Below are 26000 nucleotides of genomic sequence, written 5' to 3'. Positions count from 1 at the left end.
ATCTGAAACTGAGGTGAATTTTCTATTCGTGTCATCATCGGCTGCTTCATCGGCCTCCGGTGGTGTCACTGCTGCAGCTTTGGTGCTTGAGGCGGCTGGGAAATTTTTGAAAAATAGTTGAAAATATTTTCCACGCCGCGCCTTCTGTTTCTCATCTAGTTTAGGTTTCTCGGACATGGGTTTTTACTTTGACCGGGATTAGCCCTGTGTACAGTGATTGAAGCCGTCTTTGTAGTTCTGATTGGAAAGTTGAGTGAAGTTGAGTTAATTCGATATGCGACACTATAAGAGCTGCATCATTATTTGAAAAGGACAGCGTTCTGACAACTTAAGCACAACTTCAGTAAAGCATGTACTAGAAGAGGAACGACATTTTGGTAGCGTACAGTGAGTCAAATCAAAAAGTGATATTGAAATAATGAATCTTCTTCAAGGAATTATACGGAGAAAAATTTCTGGGTTACAAGTTCCTGGTTTACTAAAAACTTTTTCAGGTCTCACGTTCTTAGGGAGTAGTTTACAAGCCCTTATTCTTATCGTATACAAAGGGGGATTTAAAGATGAGTATGAAATGGAAAACCCTTCTCTGGCAGTTCTTTGCGCTCATATCCCCTAATTATTATCTGTGGAATTGTTATGAAATATTTTTTAGAATAGTTTGTTGTTTGCTTCGAAGTTTAGGTTGAAAAAAGAAGAAACTCGATAATACCTAATGGATACAATGAAAATCTTCGTAACGGTGAAATCTAAAGTTCTCAGAATTTGGTACCTAACTGATTGTTAACATGTACATATATATTTTCAAACTTTTTTGTTGATCCATTTTTGAGATAAACGCAGTCAATACTTTTGCATGTGATGGTATTAGCTAGAACATTCTAGTTTCCAGTAACGTATCATTGTTACTTATAATTTCGTGTTTAAAATTTCTATAGTAGGATCGTATTCGATGCAAAGTAGAGCAAAAAGTTGTCCGTCTTTTCTCAAAGGAAAATCGTGTCATCATTTTTAGGAGACGTAAGATGAACCATTTCAAATTTAACATGAAATTGAATGTAAAATCTGAAATACTGCTGCATACGCACTGTGTTCTGGTAGTAGCTGTAGTCGCCCAGGTGCATCGAGTGTACGAAGTGGTCGGTTATACGTCAAAGACTAACCTGGCGAGCTTGGTCGTATATCAGAGAACGCCTTCAAAAAACAAGTAAACAACAGTGGTGCGTACAGAGGTAAAATGTAGTACATATGTGGAATTAAAAAACAAACTGAATTTATAATAAATTTCATTTAAAATAAATAGTTTATGAGAATAAAGGAATTTTTGTAGGAACAAGGGTGCCAGACGTGAACTGATCCCTTCGTCCCATCATAATGTATAATGAAATTATTCTATTTCTAAAACCCTTAAAAGCGTATGGCACTGGATCCCTTGACAGGCAATGATTTATTACTTTGCATCGTACTATAGTTTTGAAATTACATTCATTTATGTGTATTTTGCGCAGGTGGTATGCTTACCTTAAATTCACAGTCATTATTACCGATTTATCGTGACCCGTTTTTCTCGTTGCAGGTGTCATCAATAAACCGAGTCCTCAGAAACCTGGCGTCACAGAAGGAGCAGCAAGCCTCTGCCCAAAATGAGTCAGTTTATGACAAACTGCGGATGTTTAACGGGCAAACGCCGGGCTGGGCCTGGTACCCTGGCACCCCTACCGCTCCGCATCTTGGCCTTCCTCCAGCTCCTACCGCTCTCACCAGCCAGATATCCAGGGAAGACATCCAGAAGCGAGGTAAGCACTTTTTCAGAGTAATTACAGGGTAGCCGGGCAAATCAGCATTACTATCATTAAAATGAGGCAATGAAAATAATAATTTAAATTAGTGCATCTATAATGGTATGTTGCGTTAAGTACAGTCAGCCAAATAACAGTTCCACTCCATTACCTCGCTTATTTGAGGAGATACGAAAAAAACATTAAAAGAAACGTCAATTTAAGGGCAATTAAATTATTTCAACACCAAAAACAACTACTTATATTTAAAAAAAATTGTCGTTGACATCATAGCTATAGGTCACTCTATATACAGGGTTTTCCTTAACTAGTTGTATATACTGTAACGGCAGGGTGGAAAATTTTAAAATATAGTGAGAGGTACTGAAAATTTAGAGTTAATGTAATATATTTCAACAGTAAACTCCTTGTCTTTTGAAAAGATAATAGGTATAGAATAATTTCATTAACCTGACATGATGTTCCAAAGTTTATGTTTCCTTCCATGAGTATAAAACATTTGCTTTACTTTGACAACAAATATTATAAAATAAAACAGTTTTAACGACAAATTATTTAAGACAAATTTAGCTTTTCGGAGTACCATGAAAAAACCTCGATAAAAGTTATCGTGTAAGACTATATTAAATGTTTTATCAGGCTTCCTAGGCTTGCATTGAGATAACATAGTAAATTCTTCATAAGAAGAATAAGTTTATAACAGATTTAAGGATTTAGTTTTGACAACTTCCTAACAATCATTATTCCTTTGTCCCCTTTTGGTTTTCTAGCCTCCTGTGATTAGTGCCACAGAAACATACATTTTCAAACAGTTTTAAGAAACAGTTCTTATGAAAGTTCTGCAGGTTATTAAAAATTCCTTTTGATGTGTTATCTTCAACTGTTACTAAACCGTTTTTCGATTTTTAACAGATTAAAATATATCTAATCGCGTAAGCAGATGCCGTACCTATATTGTTATATAAATGTTAAATGACACGCAATAATAGATATTATTAAAGATATCAATTAACTATTAATATGAATTAATTTTAATGATGCAACGCCCATTTTACCTCATTCATTTATAATTCGGTAGGCAAATAGGGCTAATTCTGTTTACAACATTTTCAACTGCAGTGCAACGAATTTAGCCAGTGTGATGGAATCGGGTAGCGTGGATGTTCATTAATATATCTAGTAAATTATTAATGAGAAACCAGGGGCGTAGCCGGCTACTTTTTCGGAATTTTTCCTAAAGCGGTAGAAGTCAAATAAAACAAAATGCGTTGTTTATATTTATTCTTATTATGGATTGTTAAACACAGTTTCATAGAGAAAAAGAAACACTCTTATTAGTGTATGGTTTTGAACTTCTAATATTGTATTCGTTTAAATATATTTTTTTATTATGTAACTTGGCATGTTGTGTGGATGAGTAGCGCAGAACACTTCCTATACATTATCTATGCATTTTTGAAGGAATAAAAATTATTATATTTAAAAAGTTCAGTTGGAATCGATCTCAGAAACTTTTTGTGTAAATTATGCTAAATATCCTCTATGGAATTCTAATTTCTCACATGGACAACTTTAATTTTGGAAACACCTAGAAGTCACCTGGAGACAAAATTGGAGACTAGGACCTCCAGTCAAGCAATATTTTGCCAAAAAAATATGAACAATCGTGGCATGTACATATTAGGTTGATTTTGTTAAACACTCTTACAATTTCTTGCTATGCAAGTAAAAATTGGAATCAAATTGAATTAGACTTATTTCCGTCAGATAAGTCGTATTGACAGACACTTCATTTACACAATGTCATTTTTCAAGTAACTTTTTCACGCAACTTAAAAACATTTTAAACATTATAAAAAAGATAAGAGTATACTTGTCCTCACACGCCTCTGGTTCTTTATTTTTGCAGTTATTAATAACTAATGCAGTGTAATGTTGTTTACTCTAAATTAATTTGCTATATGCTGCGTATTTGTTAACTAAAACCGTAATTTGTCGTGATGACTAATTGCGAACAAATGAAAAACTGCTGCAATTGTTAATTCTGTCCAGCATTATTAATTATAACCGAGTTATAACCAAAACAACAAATAACTGTCGTCTAATAGTAAAAGTAACCTGTTCATTTTATTAATCTATAATTCATATATTATCTGTTTTTTAAAAGTACACTTGTTTTAAAATTTAAAACAACAACATTTAAAATTACCTATGTCTATAAATATAGTCTTTAGTATAAGGAAAGAAAATCTATTCTGTATTTATTTACCAATTTTCGATCCAATAAATGGATAATAAAATTGGCGCAGTAACATTGGTACATGTAATTCAAAAACTTTTTCCAGACTTTCAATATAGTACCTACCAATAGTACTAATTCTAGTTAAGTACACTAAAAAATTCTGACAAGTGTATATGTATATTAATAGCGTTAGCTTGGTATAATTATAATATGTAAATGAGTTTGTCATTTGCGTGTAAAATCAGTAGCCCCATGAAGAAATTTATAAATAATTTAGTTGTTAAGTATATTAAAATAAACTTACTAGCGCCTCATTTTGTTACAAATGAATGGTGGGACCTCAGCATATATATGTATCATTGAAACCAACATTGTAGTCATGTACCCAAGTATCCAACTTGGGTACATGATTTTATGACAACTTCTGCTTTGTTGTTATCATGTTGTTTCAATCCAAAAGTTGGTACCCTTAAATATAACGAGTAAATTGGTACTGATATATCTAACAGATCGAATAAGTTATTAGTATAGTATATAATAAGCGAAAAAATGAATATTTGTTAAAAATATAACTACCGTACATATCTACAAGCATGTACTGATAAGATAGGTCACCTCTTAAGAAAATAAAATATTAATCTCATTTATAATATCTGAAGACGAGTTGCAAGAACGGCCAAATATATCTGGGACATAGGTGTCCCTTTAACACAAGGTTAATTAATATAAACAGAGACCAGTAGAATAAGTTGCAGGTTCAGAGATTCCTCTGGAGAAGGTCAGGAATGTCAGGAAATTTAAATTTATGTTGCGACAAATATCTTGTCACTTGATTCACCAGAGACAACTCTCGTGGAAGTCTCCAAAAGGAGAGAGAAATATAACGAATTGAAACAATTTTGTCGAACAATTTATTTAGTTAAAAATAGTTAAATGTAAAACTCCCCAAAGCTATGCCTTTATTTTAAAGGAAAATTTTGTTAAATCAGTTATCAAGTATTTGACTTTCTTCATTTGTTCACTTTGGAAATAGCCGACTAATTGGATATAGAGGGTGTCCCAAAATTTACGCAAGAACTAATTTTGACAAACAGAGACAGACACGTTGTGGATGCATTTGTTTCTGAAAAATCACTCGTGGATTTTCTCAACCTCAAATGCGACAACTTTGTCATCGCTGAAAATGATATTGTTCAAAAAAATCAGCATCCACTTGTTCCAAAATCCATTCAACGAACCCTCTTCACTAGTTCTCTCTAGGGTTTAGTTCTTGAGTCAATTGAACTTTATAAGTATGAAGATGCAAATATCTCATGAGAATACGCTGTAAAAGCTTCTCAAAGTGTGTAATTCTTGACCGTGGTGCTGAATTAATGTTCCTGGACTCCCAGTAACACTCAGGAACTGCTTTAATATCACTAATTGATCCAGTCTCCTTGTTTCAATTAATCTCTTCAAGTTGATGAAGTTGAGTCACTATTCCAACCATAGTTTGTACGAAAATTGTAAAACCTTCATTTTTAAAATATTGCGCAACCATGAAAACGAGCTGTTCTTTTACTCTCCATTATTAATAACCCTGATCCGTCTGCTGTCACGCTGTCTTTTTTTTTTCGTTGGCAAAATTAAAATCTTGGGACCCCTGATATTTTATATCTGACCAATTTCCCACAGTTTCCACCTTCTCTAAACAGTTTACCAGACGCAACAGAGTGCTATCTATGAACGTTCACTACTACTCAATATCTAAGCCTTCAATACGGTCACACAGAGAAAAAGCGAACTGCAATTTCGTAATTACTGTGAAAGCATCTATTCTAATCTCTAACTAGGCGAACCGATATTTAACCGATGATATTGTGGGGAACAACCACTCTGCCGAATATCTGCCCTGACCAGTATTAAATTATACCTGCAATATCTAGTCAGTTGTCTATTATTGTTGTATATTCATTGGTTGTTTATTGTTTCCTGTAATATCGTTAGGATATTGTTTAACAATTAATTTTAATATTTTTTCGTTGGCTATCAATCACAGTCATGATAGTATCTACAAGGAAAAGACCTTTACAATTTTATGTTAATTATTAGAACTGCCTAAGGTATACAAAATACATTTGACATAGATATTCAATAATTAATATCTTTAATTTTTGAAAATAAAATGATTCAAAATTCAGTTTTTGAAAATACGATTTCATTGCGTTAATAGTTAACGTTCAAGAAATTGTACTGAACTAAAACTCGAAAGATAATTATTATTCGAAACAATTCATTATAGACCAAAACAGATAGCTGTTGAGACTGTACAGAGTGTCCCAAAGTTCGCATCTCGGGCCCATAACAAACAAACAAAAAACGACAAAAAGAAGGTAAAAATCTGTTTAGATTGCGTGAATCGGGACTCGCTAAGGACCGTTTTGCACTAGAAAAACATTTTTTTCAAAATTCGGAAAATAAAAAAATGACGTCAAAAACTTTTTTTTTCAAGAACATACCCATGTTTTGTGAGAACTAAAATTATCTATTTTTTATGAACATTTTTTGTGCAGAAATTTTTTTTCTCTATCTCTTCTCCTTAAATAGTTACAATAACAAACATTATAAAAAAATTTATCCTGTTGTATTCAAATTAGTTATGATTTAATCGACATTGCTATGAAACCAATGGCTGAAACTGCTGTCACAAGTCTGTTTACATTGGTATTAGTTTCTGTCAAACGTTATTTTTTGCAGGATAAACAAACTAGTAAGTGGTTGCTAAAAATTAAAAAATGCTCAAAAACAATGAAAAAGTTGACATGATTTTAATTTATGGTGAATGACAAAAAATAGCTTCTAATTTATATCATGAGAGATATCCAGAGCATCAAGATGCTAACCCAAAAATATTTGCCAGATTAGAACGAATTTTTCGTACGAATGAAAATGTATTTTCACCAAGAAAAGGGAAAGAAATTTCAAAATCAGTATAAAACCATATTATCGTAGTTAGGGTATTACAGTATTTTGAGGAAAATCCTAGAAATTCTATACGACAGGCTACTTTTGCATTAAATTTAATAAAGAAGCTCTGTACAAAGAATTTTAAGCTCCAATGGTTACCATGATTATAGGCTAAATAACTTGGAGCACTTATCTGACATACATGCTGAAAAAAGAATTATGTAGCCCAAATATGAGTTAATTTGGAAATAGATAATAGACTCTTACAACAGATTCTTTGGAAAGATGAGAGTCGTTCTATAAGTAATGGCAAGCCAAATAAAAGAAACGAACATTAGTGGGCCTCTGAAAATCCACACTATGTTAATCCCATTCAAAATCATGGCCATTATGGAATAAATGTTTGGTGTGGCATTATTGGAATATATTCAATTGGCCCATATTTTTATGAAAATGAAATGAACGCTAATAGCTATTTACAGTTTCTGCAAAGAGAGATATGTGGTTGCAACACGATGGAGCTCCTCCACATAAAGCAAAAAGAATTACAGACTATTTAGATAATACTAAGTAGATTGAAATTAATGAGCCTGTAGAATGTGCTTCAAAGTCTCCAGACTTAACGCCCCTAGACTTCTTTCTATGGGGAATATTAAAAAATTAACACCCATGAGAAGCTTAGAGCATTTAAAGGGATGTTAGGAAAAGATTGGATAAATGCTTAGAAGTAGGAGGCATGCATATCGAACATTTTTTAAAGTAATGATCATAATTTTATATTTTGTTTTGTGTTTTGTTATTAGTTATTGTTATATTTATTAGTTACAATTAAAATTGTTTAGTATTTTCTATATTTGGTTATCCTATTTAACCGTCATTATGTGTATTGCTCTATTTTTCTTCGTGGAGTGACCTTTTTTAAGATCAAATAATATGTAAATAAATATGTGACAGGAGTTACAGCGTCTGTTTTTCACAGTAATATTGGTTGTCATGACTAGTTCCAATACAATAGAATACATTTTTGTATAATGTTTGTTATTGTAACTTTTTAAGGAGAAGAGATAGAGAAAAAATGTCTGCATAAAAAATGTTCATAAAATATAGATAATTTTAGTTATCATGAAAAATTGATGTTGGTGGAAAAAAAGTTGATTTATTGATGACCTTAGCGAGTTCCTATTTACGCCATCTAAACAAATTTTTGCTGTCGTTTTTCGTTTGTCTGTTATGGGCCCGGACGTGAACTTTGGGGTATCCTGTCATTAGAAATGTATTAAAATATTTGAAACAATAATTTTTGTGTTGGTTCCTGTTCTTCAGAAGAAACCCTGATATTGAAACGGCATAATATTTAACATTGAAAACTAGTATAATAAAATGACTGAGTCAATGAACTGTTAACAAGGCGGAATTAGGTAATCTGGATTAAATCAAAACGTCCCCACATCGGAAACTCCGTCATAAACAACCCCGCGGGGCAAAACGCCGTTATTTAATTTTGATAACCACCGAAATGCAGAAAGACGACTATAATTCGTTTATTTGACGATCGTCGGAAAAATTGCTAAAATCTAAAATTATGTAAATTCCCGAATAGAGATTCGTCGGCAGAAAACATAAACAGCGGTGGTAGAGGGGGTAGGGGAGGCAAAGGGAATAGGATCAGAAGATGAAATAAAACAAGGAGAATGAAATAGCGAGGGTGGATATGAAATGGGGTGGAGTTTACAGAAGCGGAAGTAAATAGGGACGCGCACAACAGGGTGGGAAATATACAGAAACGTTAACTTCGCTGCTGCTGGTGCCGACTGCCAGATTCTGGATGTGCGCCACATCCGCCGTACACGTAGGCACACATGTTAATGTCTTGTTTCAAGTAATTTCGCGTTACAAATATGTTACGTCAAGAGGCTCCTGGAAATTTTATTTCGTAACTCATTTTTTTTTACGATGGAAAGGCGCACTTATAAATAATTCGGAAGATGGGAACGGTAAAGTGATTCACTCTTGACAGCTAGGAAGGCGCGTCTTATGACAAACACGCTTAGTTTACCTATATAGACTTTATATCAATTTATTTTTCATTATGCGTATCTCAAAGTGAAGTGGAATAACAATCTGAGAAAATCGATAGTAAAATACCGTTTTTATATACAGGGTGTCACGCTTAAATGTGATACAAGCCTGTAGCTTCTTTGTTTCTTGACCGATTTCAAAATTTTTTTTAGAATGTAGGATAAAAAAACTAATCTGTTTTTTGGAAAAAAATCGCTAATACCAATCAGCTGTTTTGATGTCAAGAAAACGGTTCCTAGTTGGCCGTGAATTGCATTAATAAAAACAGCAGTATCACAGTTAGATAGAGTTTTTTTTTACTCTACATTGCCAAATAAAAATTTTTGAAATCAGCCAAAAAATAAAGAAGTTACAGGCTTGTATCATATTTAAGCGGGACACCCTGTATATTTGCCATAAACGTCTATTACGTAAACTTGAGGCAAGATAAAATATTTTGAAAAACTGTTCTATGATGTTCGGAAGTATTTACTATTTTTAAAAAATATCTTATTTCTGTAGAAAATAAAAGGTTTAGTAGAAAAATATTGACATTTTAATTTTAAGTCTAAACTCACGCAAAAACGATCGCCGGTGTCATGGCGTCTACGTGACGTCACATTTATGTTTGTCAACAGAAAACATAAGGCGCTAATATTTTGTGCTGCAAGATTCATTAATTAAAAAAAAATACAAAGTTACCATAATATATATACCATGCATTTTATTTACCCTCAAATTGTACTTTGCTATAATAATGGATATACATTCTCTTTCCATGAAGAGACTAAAACATTAAGAAACATCTGATAGTTGTGAACATAGTTGTCATCAAATGTAATATTAATTATTTCTACTTTTTTATTTGTACTGTAGTTGCAATCAGTTTCAACTTTCATATCATCTTCATCAGTCAATACGAGTTTTTTCAAAAATGTGTCGCAGGATTGTTCTTTGTATTTCAGCACCAATTTATGCATGGATAAACTTTTGATCACAAACAGTCTTTTTGATATTTTACTAACTTGCAGTTGTTGAGTTTTTTTTCTTTCCTTCTTCTAGAAACTTTTCAAATACCTAACGTTTCCTGTTAATGGTTTTGGTTACACAAAACTAAGCAACTGATAGTTGGGAAACACAAAATATTCAAACGAAGATAAATACTACGGATATTATCGTGTCGAAGTACAAATGAAAATGAAACAAAATGACATTTACCTAGATGTGACGTAATTCGCTCTGATTGGTGTTCAACCTATCATGGCGGTTTGCTGTATTTTGTAGTTTTATTTTATCAACAATATTATCAGTCTCGCTCATAATATATACGTTTTTTATAATTCATGAATTATATTTCACTAGATAAATACAAAATTTTAGTGATTCTTGGTTACTGTCATCATGCCTAGAAAGTGCTATAAAAATTGATGAATCAAATAAATATTAGATCATCTCATACTATCAAATGCCTCAAGGTACTGTGTTGGGACCGTACTGTTTATTTGATATATATAAATAACTTTGTTACTAAAACTACAAATAAAGAAGCAATAATCAGTTTGCTAATACATACTGCTATTTTATTTGGTAAAGAAAGAAAACACAAAGCTGAAAAAGATTTAAGAGAAATAAAAACGTAGTTTGACTATAACACACTTACAGCAAAATTGGAAAAAACAACTTATGTATATAGTATTAACGTCAATAGTAATCATTTGCCTAACTTAGGGATTATAGCTTTTGATGGAAACTTTTATACCCACTAGAATCAGAACCCGTAAAATATTTGGGGATAATTATAGATATTTGGTACTTGCATATTAAAAATGTAATAAAAAGGACCATTTGAGAATTTTACAGAAATGAGTATAAAAAATTTTGTATAACAAAATCAAAATTTCGCAATATATACTCCTGTTAAAAAACCTACCTTCTGCTAAAAATAGGTATAAATTGTGGAATAGAAATAATACAGCTTTCTGTGGAATTATAAGCAAATAGCTTTTATACGCAGTAGTTTTGCGCTCAAAATGGAAGACCTCAACTATATAGTAACTACTATATAGTAGTATAAAGAAGTTTTACACGTAGACATGGTTTAAATATTTTTTGGTTTATTTCGAAAAAACATATTTTTGTAAAGCCTCTAGTACCTTATCTTAATAGTGAATCAAATTTAAAATAGTTTGGAGAAAAATGGGAGGAAAGGTGACTACCTCTACCTACCTCTGGAATTACACCCGTATATGAAAACCGGTTTCATAAACATAGCTACTAACATACTAGATTGTAATAAAAACTTAAAGTTGCAAGCTAAATTCGAACAAAATCGTTTAAACTTTTTTTTGTAATTTAAAAAAGTCATTAATGACTTTCCTTAAAGTTTAACACTTTGTATCTCGAAAATGAGACGTTTCAGGACTTGTGGTATACCTAGGAGCTTCTTTTGTTTTGAAGACGTGGAATCTGTCATTAAAATTACTTTAATTTCACACTGTATGCACCTTAGTCAAGCTGCTAAACTTATCACTAGAGTTCGGGGTTTTCGTCGGCTAGTCATAGGCGTGTTCATAGTAAACAAATAAACAAACAGGTAGGTATAAATAAAAATAATTAAATTTTCGTATTTTATCAGCGAAAGTTCGTTTTTACGCCTTGGCGCGTTCAACATATTAAACACGTATACGCGGATCAAATGCGAAACCAATAACTGCCGTTATTACTGGTATCGTATGGTGTGCGATAGTGAAAGGCCGACGCGACGGCTATAATGATCCGACCGAGTCCCGAATTGTGCTTATCACGCAAATGCTTCATATTTCCACTAATGACTATGTGTTTTTTCCGATATAGTTCATATTTCATGGGTTAGAAACAAGAAAGAAATAAAGAAACTTTATTTAAATAGGAAATACCTGATATAGGTACACATTGGTACATAGTATCACATGCAGCATATATCTATAATTCTATTAAAATACAATATACAATTATTATATGACATGTTTACGTGAGTACAATTTGCTATATACTAATCTTATTTATTTTAGAAAATCACGAAGTTTATGTTTAAATACATTTAAAGAGACATAATTTTTAATATTACTTGGCAAAGAGTAAAATTGTTTGAAACTTTTATAGAAAATAATTTTTTGCGTGGATGCTCTTTTTGCGTGATTCAAATATAAGCAATTTACATTTCATGTACCATAATTGTGTATTTCTCTAATGCTGGGGTCACACTTACGTCTAATGCAGTTAATTATCGCACTATGTTGCATTAGACGGAGGTGTAACCACGACTTAGCCGCTAATTTATCATCATCATTATTAATGGCGTTAGACGTTAGGCGATAAAACGAGTGGCGGTTTTTTTTGACACATCAAAACGATTTGCGCGTCATTCATGCCATTGATGTGGCTACACTAGCATTGTCTATTGCAACGCGTTAGAGCTTCGAGCATGGTTTAATACGGTTGCATAAAAATGGAGTGGTCTAACGAAAAAGTTTTTAGTATTAAAAGTATTTCAAACTGATCCTAGACAAAAAGCAAAAATAATAATTGACGCTCACATAATACAGCTGTAATGCGGCTTCAATATCCATGATGAAATTATTTTATCAAATAACGCTTTATTTACTGAGTAGACATCAAACACAATCTATTATTTTTAACGCCAAAATCATCGCGATAATGGACGTTACACGCTAACATAAGTGTGGCCCCAGCATAACCAATCTTATAAACGGCTCGAAATAAGGTCATTGACGATTGATTATTTTGTAAATAAGCACTAATGCTAAATGTTCATTCCAACATGTTAAGCATTAAATATATGGGAGTACTTCTATTGCATCGTAATATAATTCTCATTCCTCTATTTTGCAAAATTTGAACTTGTTTTTGTACGTTACTGTCAAATAAACATAATATACTTGAACAGTAGTAAAAAATAAAGAGTAATATTTGTCATAATCGATATAAGTTGTGAAACTCTTGAAAAGAAATAGTGTTTTTTTGTTACTTTATTTTTTCCTATAATATATGATCTTTGAAACTTGATGTATTATCTAGACAGAATTACAAATATTTAATATTTTTTACAATTTCGATATCGGTGTTGGCAAATGCTCTTTTTAAGTTATTTATATTAATTTTAGAATATTTATATTTTGTTGTAATTATCATCGCTTTAGTTTTATTAGTATTTAACCTTAGTTTATTTAAATCACTGTCCACAATTGCAATTAAAGTATCATTCGCAAACAAATTAATAAAGTCACTGGTAGTAATGTTTATAATATCATTTAAATAAATCGGTCCTAGGACACAGCCTTGAGGAACTCCGAAATTATTAACAATGGGTGTTGATAATATGTTATTAATTTTAGTTATTTCTTGACGATTTGTCAAATAATCTTCAAACCAATTAAGGCCATAATAAAATAATAGTTTCAAATGCCCTTTTAAAATCTGGAAATATAGCAACTAGGGTTTCCAATTTTCGAGATCGGGATCCTGTTTTGAGATCTCGGGATAAAAAACCAAATCCCGGGATACCGGAATCAACCCTAATATTTTTATTAAAAAATCTAACATTAGCAACCGAATAAAAATGCACATACAGCAAAAAAAAACTTTTTATTAAAAAACAAAAATAAAAACCATTTTTATACATTTTACGTTTTGTAAGTAAAAAATTAAGTTATACTTAAAACAAAGTAAAGAACTTTTTATTAAAAAGCACAAACAAAATAATGTTTAATCATTTACGTTTTGCTTAGTAAAAATAAAATATGCTCTTAAAAACACCAACGTGTCTCAAATTGTCACTTAAGTGCTATCTAAGTTTGGTCGCCGTTTGTATTATAATAGATACGTAAATAACATGGGTAAAACTAAAAAAAATGCCGACAAAGAACAAAGAAATACATTTTACACGAGAACCATCGAGAGCAGAGTGAAATTTAATCATTTAAAAAAAAATCGAGATTTTTGGGGCTCCTATATTTCAACTCCGGGATTTTCGGGACAGAATTCTTCCGGGATTTCGAGATCCCGGGATCCCGGACTGGAAACCCTAATAGCAACAATTTGATATCGTAATTTGTTAAGTTAATAAGCATAAGTTGATATTAAATAACAATAAACTATTGTTGTATCTACTTTAATCGGTAAACAATATTAAAATTTTATTATTATTTGTTTTTTAAACAATTTTGATTTATAGACAGACTACTTTGAATTTTAAACGTAGAACAAATTAAGAACATTCAATGCATTTGAGATGGTATACTCCGTTTTTTTTTAAATAATTCTACTTTTAAGCATTCGCAAATTTATTATTAAAATTTTAGAAGAACAATGTCAACAAATTGTATAGTCTCGAAAACAAACTAAATATTGCCAGTACATTTTTTTGCTATGTAATAACTCCGAAGTAAAATGTGAGTTCATCCAATCTTCCTGAAAGCGCAATACAATATGAAATGATTTTTCTCTGGGCGATTTCGACATTTATGGCAAGATAATTAACACTGACAATGAAATAAAAGTTCCGGTCCCATTACGGGGCAGCAGTAGAAGCGGTGTATCAATTACAGCAGTTCCATTGTCTTCTGCAGGAGTTGTTTTCCTCTTTTTTTTTTGTTGCGATGACATTTTCCAGCGTGTTAATCGGGCTCGTTGTGTGTTGTTCTTCTTTCTGACCCTGCCGTTGTCGAGTGTTTCGATGAAATTTACCGCCAACACAATTACTAGTTTAGATTGGGCAGCGCAAGTTCGCTCACACGGAAATTATGTTCATTTCGTAACAACCGCCCTCGACAGGCAAAGTTATTCGTTAAGCCTCTGCAGCTTCCCCTATTGTTGCATTGTGTACACTCCTAATTTTTTAGCGATGTAGTTAATATGCGCATATTTAATTTTAAAGTCGCCACATTTCAGAATTAGATGGACACACAGTTTTTAATAGACAAAATTTGAAACGACCGTTGTACAGGATGACTCAGAATTGATAGTTGGCCGCCGTTACAGGAAAACGGTAAGAGCAAACCACAAGAGGGGATCTTTGTGGTACAATGTTACAGGTATTTAATTTAAAATACCATCTTGATAAGTCTAACGTCCTAAGAGCTGTGACGATGACGTTAGCAAAGTTATTTTTCCCAGTAACATAAATATTTTTTGCATCATTCTCATTTTCACTAAAAAAGTTAGTCGATATTTTTTCTCTTTGTAAAGATATAAGACGATGTGTGCAAATAATCTAAACACTAGCAGATCAGGTCTGTTCAGATTTTGTCAATGTTGCCGTGAAAAACAAGATAATTTTAATGTTTGTATTTATATGTGTACCTACGTTTCACTCAATTTTTGTGCAAATTCGAAATTAGCAGTACTGCTTTTTAGAGATAAATAATTTTTTTCAGTAATGAATGTAAACATTGAAAGTATCTTGTCCTCTTGCCAGACTTGATTAAACCAATGTTTTCTCTAACATAACATTTTATATTATTGTTAAACGGGATAAGATATTGGAACATGTTGAAAATTGGGAATATTTTTGATGGCGTCACAGCCCTCAGAGGGATACAGTTATTAAGATGAAGCCTTAAGTCAAATATTTATATCAAGCCACTAAGACCGCGCTTGCTGCGATTGCCTGTAATGGCGGCCAACCATTTGTTCTAGGTGACTGTATAGTATCAAGAAAAGTAAAATTTTGCTCATCATACAGACTATCATATCATGATATTTATATAGATAGAATTTATTACATTGCTAATCAAAAAGTAAGATCAACAGGTATCTACACCATAAAGAAGATTATGTATTTACCAGTCGATGACGATTTTTCGAAATTTTGCAGTCACTTTGGTTGTTTTTGTCGTTTTTAAACAAAGTTACACAAAAGTTGCAATTTTGCTGGTTTTGAATTATTATTTCTAAATCAATGATTTTCAAATAGAAAGTGCAGCAAATGCTGCCTGCAAATTTTTATTGCTCGAGAAGTCGAAAGTGCGCTACGGACGAGCATATAGAAATTTCAAAGAATGGTGCCAGAACAAAAATACTGGTGTTTCTGAAATGTCACTGCTAGCATATTTCATGGAGAAGTCAAGAACTTTAAAGTCACCGGCGAGTTTGTGGAGTGAATACCCCAAGCTGAGAGCATTTTTGATACGTAAGAATGACGGCTATACATGTAAAAAGTCAAACATTTTTACAAGAAAACAAGTCAACGATTTTGTAGTTCAGGCACCCGATAACACATTTGCTAATGAAGGTAATGACGATGACGGTCTTAGGCATTGCAGGAGCATGCCGTTCTGATGAGTTATGCAAAATTACTTTGGACGTCAATTTCAAAAATTTCGATGATATTATTGTAGTTACAATTCCAGATTCTAAAAATTTCTCACCTAGAAATTCAATATATCAAGATTAAATTGGAAATTAAAACTGAAATTTCACGCATTTTTTATGCGCTATCAAGCCGGTAGATGTTACAACCAACCAGTCGGCAAGAATGCCCTCTCTACGATTCCTAATAAGATTGCACAGTTTTTGAAACTAGAACATCCTGAAACATATACAGGCCATTCATTCCGAAGAACATCGGCAACGTTACTGGCTAATACGGGAGCTGATGTATTAGCAATCAAGAGACATGGTGGGTGAAAATCAGCCACAATTGCAGAAAGTTATGTTGCTGACAGTTTAAGTAACAAAAATTAAATAGCCAATAGGATTCTTTACAATGACACTTCAACTCCAGGTTCTAGTAGTACGTTGCATCATGCTGTTTTAATGGATCAGTCAGATAATATTTAGCCTCCGGTGACTGAAATGGAGGGGTCAAATCATTTAGAGAAATGTGGTGACAATTAGTAAACGCGAGGGGAATAATTATCCAAATTTTATAAGTGTTACTAAATGTAATAACAGTACAATTACTATAAATATTCATTCATAATAATTAATAAAATGTAATGTTCATCAAATNAGCTGTGACGATGACGTTAGCAAAGTTATTTTTCCCAGTAACATAAATATTTTTTGCATCATTCTCATTTTCACTAAAAAAGTTAGTCGATATTTTTTCTCTTTGTAAAAATATAAGACGATGTGTGCAAAAAATCTAAACACTAGCAGTTCAGGTCTGTTCAGATTTCTGTTTCTGAAATGTCACTGCTAGTATATTTCATGGAGAAGTCAAGAACTTTAAAGTCACCGGCGAGTTTTTGGAGTGAATACTCAATGATTAAGTCAATTATTTTCATAAAGGAGAACGTGGATACCCCAAGCTTTTTTGAAACGTAAGAATGACGGCTATACACCTAAAAAGTCAAAGGTTTTTACAAGAAAACAAGTCAACGATTTTCTCGTTCAGGCACCCGATAACACATATTTGCTAATGAAGGTAGTGACGGTCTTAGGCATTGCAGGAGCATGCCGTTTTGATGAGTTACACTTACTTTGGACAACGTCAATTTCAAAAATTTTGAAGACATTATTGTAGTTACAGTTCCAGATTCTAAAAATTTCTCATCTAGAAATTGTCAAGAAATATATCAAGAGTACACTGGAAATTAAAATTTCAAGCTTTTTTATGCGCTATCAAGCAGGTACGTGTTACAACCAACCAGTGGGCAAGAATACCCTTCCTATGATTCCTAATAAGATTGCACAGTTTTTGAAACTAGAACATCCTGAAACATATACAGGCCATTCATTCCAAAGAGCATAGGCAACGTTACTGGCTAATACAGGAGTTTATGTATTAGCAATCAAGAGACATGATGGGTGGAAATCAGCCACAATTGCAGAAAGTTATGTTGCTAACAGTTTAAGTAACAAAAATTAAATAGCCAATAGGATTCTTTACAATGACACTTCAACTCCAGGTTCTAGTAGTACGTCGCATCATGCTGTTTTAATGGATCAGTCAGATAATATTGAGCCTCCGGTGACTGAAATGAAGGGGTCAAATCATTTAGAGAAATGTGGTGACAATTAGTAAACGCGAGGAGAAGAATTATCCAAATTTTATAAGTGTTACTAAATGTAATAACAGTACAATTACTATAAATATTCATTCATAATAATTAATAAAATGTAATGTTCATCAAATATTTCTATTTATTTGTTCATAAAATATGCATTTATAACTCGAAATCGCTTTTTTCCCTAGGCAGGTAAGTTACTTCATTTACCTTCCGTTGTCCATAGCAACTTCCACTTCTACGGTAAAATCCACTTACCTCCTTAAAAACAACGTATTAATAGTCTATTCACTATAGTGGGAGCAGATAAACAAACTTAAAGTAGATGAAGAAGATATTATGGAATTACTTGTGTGTCAATATGCTAATTAGATGGCTTTGTAAAAGATAACTCAAGTTTCAATGCCTGATAGAATAAAACAGAATGTCTTCATTTGTATTATTTACAAAATTTGCATCCATTATGTATGATTTATACAGGGTGTAATAATAAATCACCATCAAACTTGCAGGGAATATCCTACAGCACAAAACAAAGAAAAAAAAGTTTCTATAAACATATGTCTGTAAATGCAGAAAAATAACAATTTACTTAGCAAAATGCGTGAAAATTAACATTAACTTCCTCCATGTAAACAATAATTTTTAGATGATCCAAACAAAAAAGATCAGGAGACCGAGCGCTCATTCAACAGAATCACTTTGCAAAATTCAGCGTTGTACACTTTCTAGCAAAAGTAGTAGCCCTTCAATTAGAAACCGCAAATGCAAAGCACCGTGTTAGGTCTCTACGGTAGCTGGATGAGCCCAATGAGATGGTTATTTCCAACCATACGTTTATCCAAAACTGGTGGTGATGTCTTATAGTCCAAGCTGCTTCTGGGTTTTGATCTGCCCAAATTTATGGTGCTTAAGTATTTCACTTCACGTAAAAATATTAACTAGTCAGTTGATACAATAGTTTGTCTTTCTGGTGTCACTGACAAAAGATCACTCCGCAAGGACAATCTTCTGGAAACAACTCTTTCTCTTTTTGAAGGTAGAGGGGATTCAGTGACTGCCTTCGTAAAGTTCGACACCCTCGAATATGTGAAATACCTAAAAAGGTGGACATGCGTCTCGTGCTGATAGAATTTTCTTCAACCATATTAGGAATTTCTTCTTCTTACAATACAGTACAATGTTGCCCAAAGTTTTTCCGCGGTTTAAACGGACTTTACCATACACGTTGGTCAACAGCAATATTCGTGCTATAGTGTGGTATTCTCCTATTGGGACATCGCGCTGCATACAGTCAAACAGTTGCTCGCGCATTATTTCTGACTTCTCCAAAAATTAAATGCATGTCAACATACTCCTGGAATGCAAATTCCATAAATACAACACCTTACATTCTTTGGCAGTGCAATAATGTCAAATTTTTGATACATACTTCTAAGCTGACTTTGTTTTGATTTAATGCCTTAAGCCAATTTGAAAATCTTTAAAATTCTGTGAAATACTCTTGAGTTTGATGGCAATTTTTGCTACATCCTGTATAACTACCTACAAATTGGAAACAATAACTCAGGAATATTCATTAAGAAAGAGTTATGAAAGCGTTTACTAAAGTTAAGAATTCAGTAAAATGCCAGCCTTTTTGAGAGAAAATAGACAATTTCTGTAACGTTCTGTATCAACTGTTTAGAGGGAGAATTTGTAACTGGCGATAGCTATTATATACTACTGTCTAGTTCTAGTGAAACACCCAAAATTTGATGTAAGTTGAGAGGGGTGTGCTTTGCAAATTATCTAACTACGCCCGTTGCCATAGTATTTAGCAGGCTTCAAAATAACTTGTTATGTATAAATTTCAGAAATAGATAAAATTTTATTTGACGTACTAAAAGAGAGCGCTTTTACATTTATTTTCAAAACTCCCTATAATTTTTATGCTTGGTAATCACTATGCCTGCGCGCAATCATCACACAATGGATATTATGTAAAGAAATTGTTATTTGAATTATTTTATCTCCATTACGAGTATTAGCAAAGATGTAGGTGTATTTAAAAAATTACCTACGTTTTATTAAATCAATTTTTACATAAGAAAAAATAAAAAAAAACTGTATCAAATAACAGACTCGGTAGTGACCTTTATACTCTTTTATATAAGCAATTACCACCTGTCATCGTCAATTCATACAATTATCAATTAAAATTTTGGTAGCTGTTGCTTTCCTCTATGATAGCGTGTTATAACAAATCAATATTTTGTAGTGGCGATGATGCATACAAGTGCGTCTTTTAAGAATATCCCATGCATGGTCTAAGGGGTTAAGGTGAACAGGATAATCATGGATAACGATTTTTATTTATACCATTATCATTAAAAGGATTATTTCTTGATTAAAATGTGGATTTCCGTCTTCTGGGAGAAAAACAGCTTTTATTGATAGCAAAACCAGATCCAAATGGTGCTGCGCATTAACAGCTTCATTTCTGAAAACAACAGGATCAGTTTTGCCACCCAGGAATACCTATATTCATTATATGTATTTTATAATGAATATAATACACCTTTAAAAAACTATCTTTTTTTAATAACCGGAATAAAATGATGACTCAAGACATTTTGTACACAAAATCGCTTTGTTTAAATTAAATGCAAGCAGGGCTAACGATTAACACGGATAAATATACAGGGCGTTTGAAAAACAGATGAAAAAACTTTACAAAATTCCCTATATTTTTTATGATTGGTAATCACTATGCCTGTGCGCAATCACACAAAGGATACTATGTAAAGAAATTGTTATTTAAATTATTTTATCTCTATTATTAGTAAAGATGTAGGTATATTTAAAAAATAACCTACGTTGTATTAAATCAATTTTTACATAAGAATTAATTAAAAAAAAACTGTATCAAATAAGAGACTCGGTAGTGACCTTTATACTCCTTTATATAAGCAATTACCACCTGTCATCGTCAATTCATACAATTATCAATTAAAATTTTGGTAGGTGTTACTTTCCTCTATGAGCGTGTTATAACAAATCAATATTTTGTAGTGGCGACGATGCATACAAGAGCGTCTTTCAAGAACATCCCATACATGGTCTAAGGGGTTAATGTAAACAGGATAATTATGGATAACGATTTATTTATACCATTATCATTAAAAGGATTATTCCTTGATTAAAATGTGGATTTCCGTCTTCTGGGAAAGAAAGAGCTTTTATTGATAGCAAAACCAGATCCAAATGGTGCTGCGCATTAACAGCTTCATTTCTGAAAACAACAGGACCAGTTTTGCAACTCAGGAATACCTATATTCATTATATATATTTTATAATGAATATAATACACCTTTAAAAAATTATATTTTTTTAATAATCGGAATAAAATTATGACTCAAAAGACATTTTGTACACAAAATCGCTTTGTTTAAATTAAATGCAAGCAGGGATAACGACTAACACGGATAAATATACAGGACCTTTGAAAAACAGATGAAAAAACATTCATAATCTCATAAGTCTAGTCCAGATCTACAAACAATTTTCAGATATAAATATTTTTAAACATGTCCAATGCAAAAACAAACACATTGCCCGTATAAACAAAACGAAATGTTAATGAAATATTTTTTGCTTCTCCCTGAACAAAAATTTAAGGATAGATGTCTACATCAGAAAATATTTATTGGGTTTCAATATTTCAAAGAATATATGGTCAAAGTGAAGCGGCTAGCGGAATGTTTGCACGCTACATATTTCTGAATTCAAGAAGAAGCAAAAGACGTTGAAGGATGACATTTCTTGGGATAGAGTGCAATATCCTAAAGATATTTTAAGAGTTGTGGATAAATGTTTCTGCTGGATTCCGAAAATGACACTCACTGATTTCGAAACTTTTATACAAAAACCACGATCGATTTATGAAACACATATAAAAATTTAGAATTACTGTAATCCGAATTTGTCTGTGTTTGTGGAAAACAACAAATAGATACATTTAGATAAATATTTCCTCACAAACAGTTTTAATACATGCATTTGTATAGCACTAGGCATTGTACGATAATTTTGTGTATAACGTCCATTTTGAAGCGTGATGTCGTAGTAAGGAAGAATGACATCTACTGGATAATTTCAAAATTATGTACCATTCAGTATACCTATTTTTTTTTGTTTTTCACTTCGACTGAATAGAAGTAGCGTGGAAAATTGTTGTATATAATGATTCTTGTTTAGGTACGTGCTGATTTAATTTTATCTTATTTCAGCCGACGTGATGCACGAGAACACTTCGGATGGAAATTCTGAGCACAATTCTTCCGGAGACGAAGATTCGCAGCTGAGGTTGAGACTGAAAAGAAAATTACAGAGAAACAGGACTTCCTTCACAAACGAACAGATCGATAGCCTAGAAAAAGGTAGGTGGTATCAAGAGTTCTATGAGTTATAGTAATAAAACAAAAACTGTCAGAATGGCACATTATTGTTATCTGTATACGATTTGTCAATTATTTCGAGAAACCAATAATTCAAACTCACTTATCTGAAATTCTCAGTCTTTTTCTTCGAAATGACCGTAACTAAACTGATGTCAATTTACAAACATTTTTATAGGATGGCTCAAAATTTAATGATAACCCTAGATAATAATTCCGAAAAAAATTCGAATAAACACTTCTTCAATTCCATTTGTTTTCATATATATTTGTTTTCAAGAAAAATACGTGCAAAATGCACCATGTTTTTAGAAGCTGTGATAAAATGTTTCATAGTAAATCAGCACTTAAGGACTCAGTTCCATACCAGATATCTATGAAGTTGACTTTATTTCTAAATTTTTATATTCCATAAAGGACTACAAAGCTAACATATTTGTAATAGCTGTTTTACGTTGACAATTTATTGATCAATTAATTCATGAAGTCGCTTCGTCAAGAAATTGGACAAGTGTAAAGCACCAAATCTGCTGTCAAATAACTTCATGAATTTATTCATCAAGTTCTTGACGAATTAGAGCATGTTCTAATTTTCGTGAAGTTCGGAAGTACCAATCCAACAGATTTTCAGCCTCAGATCAGTAATGAGGTTATGTTATTGGAATATGTAAATAATTGTGTGGCGTCGTACTAGTTTTGCATTGTTTTTACTGATTTGTTACTTACAAACACTAATATTTATATAATATGTGTCAAAACGGTACCGCTGTTGTATCACTACAATTATGAGTGGAAAGGTGACATTTTTGAAATTTATTTGCTTCTTTGATTCGTTGGTAGAACTGATTCAACTGTCAAATAACTTGACAGTCTGTAGCAGTGTAAAACCACACTGTTTATCAATAAATTCGTGAATTAATTCATGAAGAACTTCGTCAATTTATTCAAAAATAAATTGTCAATGTAAAACAGCTTTAATACTGATTCGATTTCAGAATTTTGATTTCAGGTTATAATTTTTTTGGTATATGTTATTAATTTTTGTATATATTATATTTGTTTCCGTCACAATTTCAGTGTGAAATGGTTTTCAACTGAATTGTTTATACTGTTATAAATAGTATAAAGTGCTTTATAATTCCAAGTTATAACTTCAGAAAGCTATTTAAATATACTTTTAATAGAAGACATAAATAACATTCTGAACCTTAATGAACCAAAGTTTTAAGCTGCTGGTTTTCGAAATACACACTTGAAGTAGATGGATGAAAATTGGGCATTAGGTTTTTAGTTTGTCGAAAATGAATTAAGAAATACGAGTATTATTTTTAAAATTACAAATGAGTAGTAAATTAAAATTATCGATTTATTACTATTACTTTTTCCAGAATTTGAGCGAACTCATTATCCTGATGTCTTTGCCAGGGAGCGACTAGCGGAGAAAATTGGATTACCTGAGGCACGTATCCAGGTAACAATTTTTTTACAAATATGTATAAAATTACGAAAAAATTAAAGGAACTATATCAAAGACCAGACCATTCTTTTTAACAAGTTTTTAAAAAATGCTATACCGAAACGGCTTGAAAGATAAATTTGAACATCTCTTAAATATGGATGCAATATTTATGTAACAAAAACATTCTCACTATTAACACTTACATGACAGTTACAATGTGAAGCTGTTTCATTATTATTCCATGCTTTGAGGCTGCAGTTATAAATTACTTTTTGGTAATCGGAGTTGTTGCCTACATTTAATGTATAAAAAATGCCAATTTTACTAGAAATCCATCAACGATATAAAAATTTTTTAAGAGGCTAAAAGTCTTCTAAAATTTTGTTTATCTTTAAAAATCTGGCGTCATTCGCGCACACACAAAAAAGTTACAGGATAGCCATTGGCGCACAAGCACCTCCTGTACATGTATTATCACCAAATTCTATATTTACATTGCCCTTATATAAAAAAATATGTGTACCAAATTTGTTTCTAAGAAAAATGTTTCCAAATTGAAAAAACTAAGTTATCCGCTCTATATTTAGAAAGCTATGTATCACTAGGCGTGTAGTTTTGTATATAGGGTGTATCATAATTAGTGTTCAATAATTTACCACTTGATTCTATGGGTCGAGAAATGCTTCCTAAGGGAGCTACGCCCTCCTAAATGGGGCCTCAAAAAATTCTTTTTTTTTTTCAGTATATATTGAGAAGAATCAATAGTTCAAAAGTATAAATTTCAGTATTGGGATGAAAAGAGATTAATGTCAAAGAATGTCAGTGTAATTTACAGATTTGAAATTTGATGACAATTAGATACAGAATGACAATTTAAAAGTAAAACATGAATTTTAAGGAAATATTAATCTAAATTTATAAAAGTGGTTATAAAATAAGGGTACTATATAGCAAAATAGGAATTAAATAATATTGCAAAAGTTAAATTGAAAACGTAAAATTTAAAGTGATCTGATTGGTTAAATGAAAAAGAAATTTTGTGTTTTAAATTAAGTGTGCAGTGCAGTGGTACTCAAGGAGACGGAAAAAAAAGGATTAATAATAATAAATAAGACAGAAAAAGAAGAGAGGAATTGTCAAAGAGAATACAAGAAGATTATATAAGTAAAAGCAAATTAAAGTATAAAAGACGAAAGGAAAAGTGAAAAGCTGTTATTGAGAACCCGAAGGCAAACTTTCTTGAGAAAAGAATTAGTATTAGAAGATAGAGAAAGGAGATTCAGATAACTAAAGCCGAAAGCGTAACTATAAAAAAGGTCATATTAGTAAAATTATATGAATTATATTAGCTAAGAATAAAGGAGACAAGGGGTGAGAGATACCAGGCGAGTCTAGAAATCCCATCTAGCATAGCGAGACAAGATACCAAGAACCACAAGGAGAGAGTGAGTGGACGACTAGAAGGAAGAGGACCGAAGAGACGTTGCAGAGGGAAAGTGTCTACTTAAGAAGTCATGGACAGTGAAAGAAAGAAGGGATAGTAGATAGATAATAAGTGAGTGATAATAAGTAATAGTAGAAGATACTAAGTACATGTTTGTAGAATAGATATAAGTTAGAGCAGGTTAAATAGGGACTAGAAAATTTTATTAATTTGTTTGTCATTTTTATATCAATATAAAGTTTGAACCCAGATCACAACGATATTATTTAATTCTTTTGCAAATTCAGTTACCAGTAAAAATTTGATATATGAATCGACTACTGAGATGAGAACTCATGTTCTACTAAAATTCATATAAATTATTTATGCAAAATTAACAGAGGTAATCTAGTTGTCAGTCAAATCATCAAAAATAAAATAGAATTTCATTTTAAATCCCGAATACTTTATAAAAAAAAAAACAAATAATCTTTAAATTACAATTTATATTAAATTGAGTGATATCATATAAGAAAGCTAGCCTGGTAAGTAATAAAATTATATTTTCTAAATTAATAGTCAAAATTTCTAACATTTCACTGGCGCTCAACACAATATAATACATA

The 26000-nt window shown here is 31.9% G+C and overlaps 1 protein-coding gene across 1 annotated transcript in view; it reads left to right on the top strand.

Moving 5' to 3' along the window:
- Positions 1 to 26000, top strand: part of LOC108904543 (paired box protein Pax-6) — a 110862-nt gene that overhangs the window by 31154 nt on the left and 53708 nt on the right. The window contains exons 3-6 of the mRNA XM_018707141.1: positions 1574 to 1793; positions 22325 to 22478; positions 23488 to 23501; positions 23881 to 23963. Coding sequence (XP_018562657.1) covers positions 1574 to 1793; positions 22325 to 22478; positions 23488 to 23501; positions 23881 to 23963 — 471 coding nt within the window. The remainder of the gene's footprint in view (positions 1 to 1573; positions 1794 to 22324; positions 22479 to 23487; positions 23502 to 23880; positions 23964 to 26000) is intronic.

This window comes from Anoplophora glabripennis, unplaced genomic scaffold (assembly GCF_000390285.2).
Source record: "Anoplophora glabripennis isolate ALB-LARVAE unplaced genomic scaffold, Agla_2.0 scaffold23, whole genome shotgun sequence".
In the NCBI taxonomy this organism is placed as follows: Eukaryota; Metazoa; Arthropoda; class Insecta; order Coleoptera; family Cerambycidae; genus Anoplophora; species Anoplophora glabripennis.
Note: the sequence above shows the minus strand (reverse complement) of the source record. Positions and strands in the feature narration are given on the sequence as shown.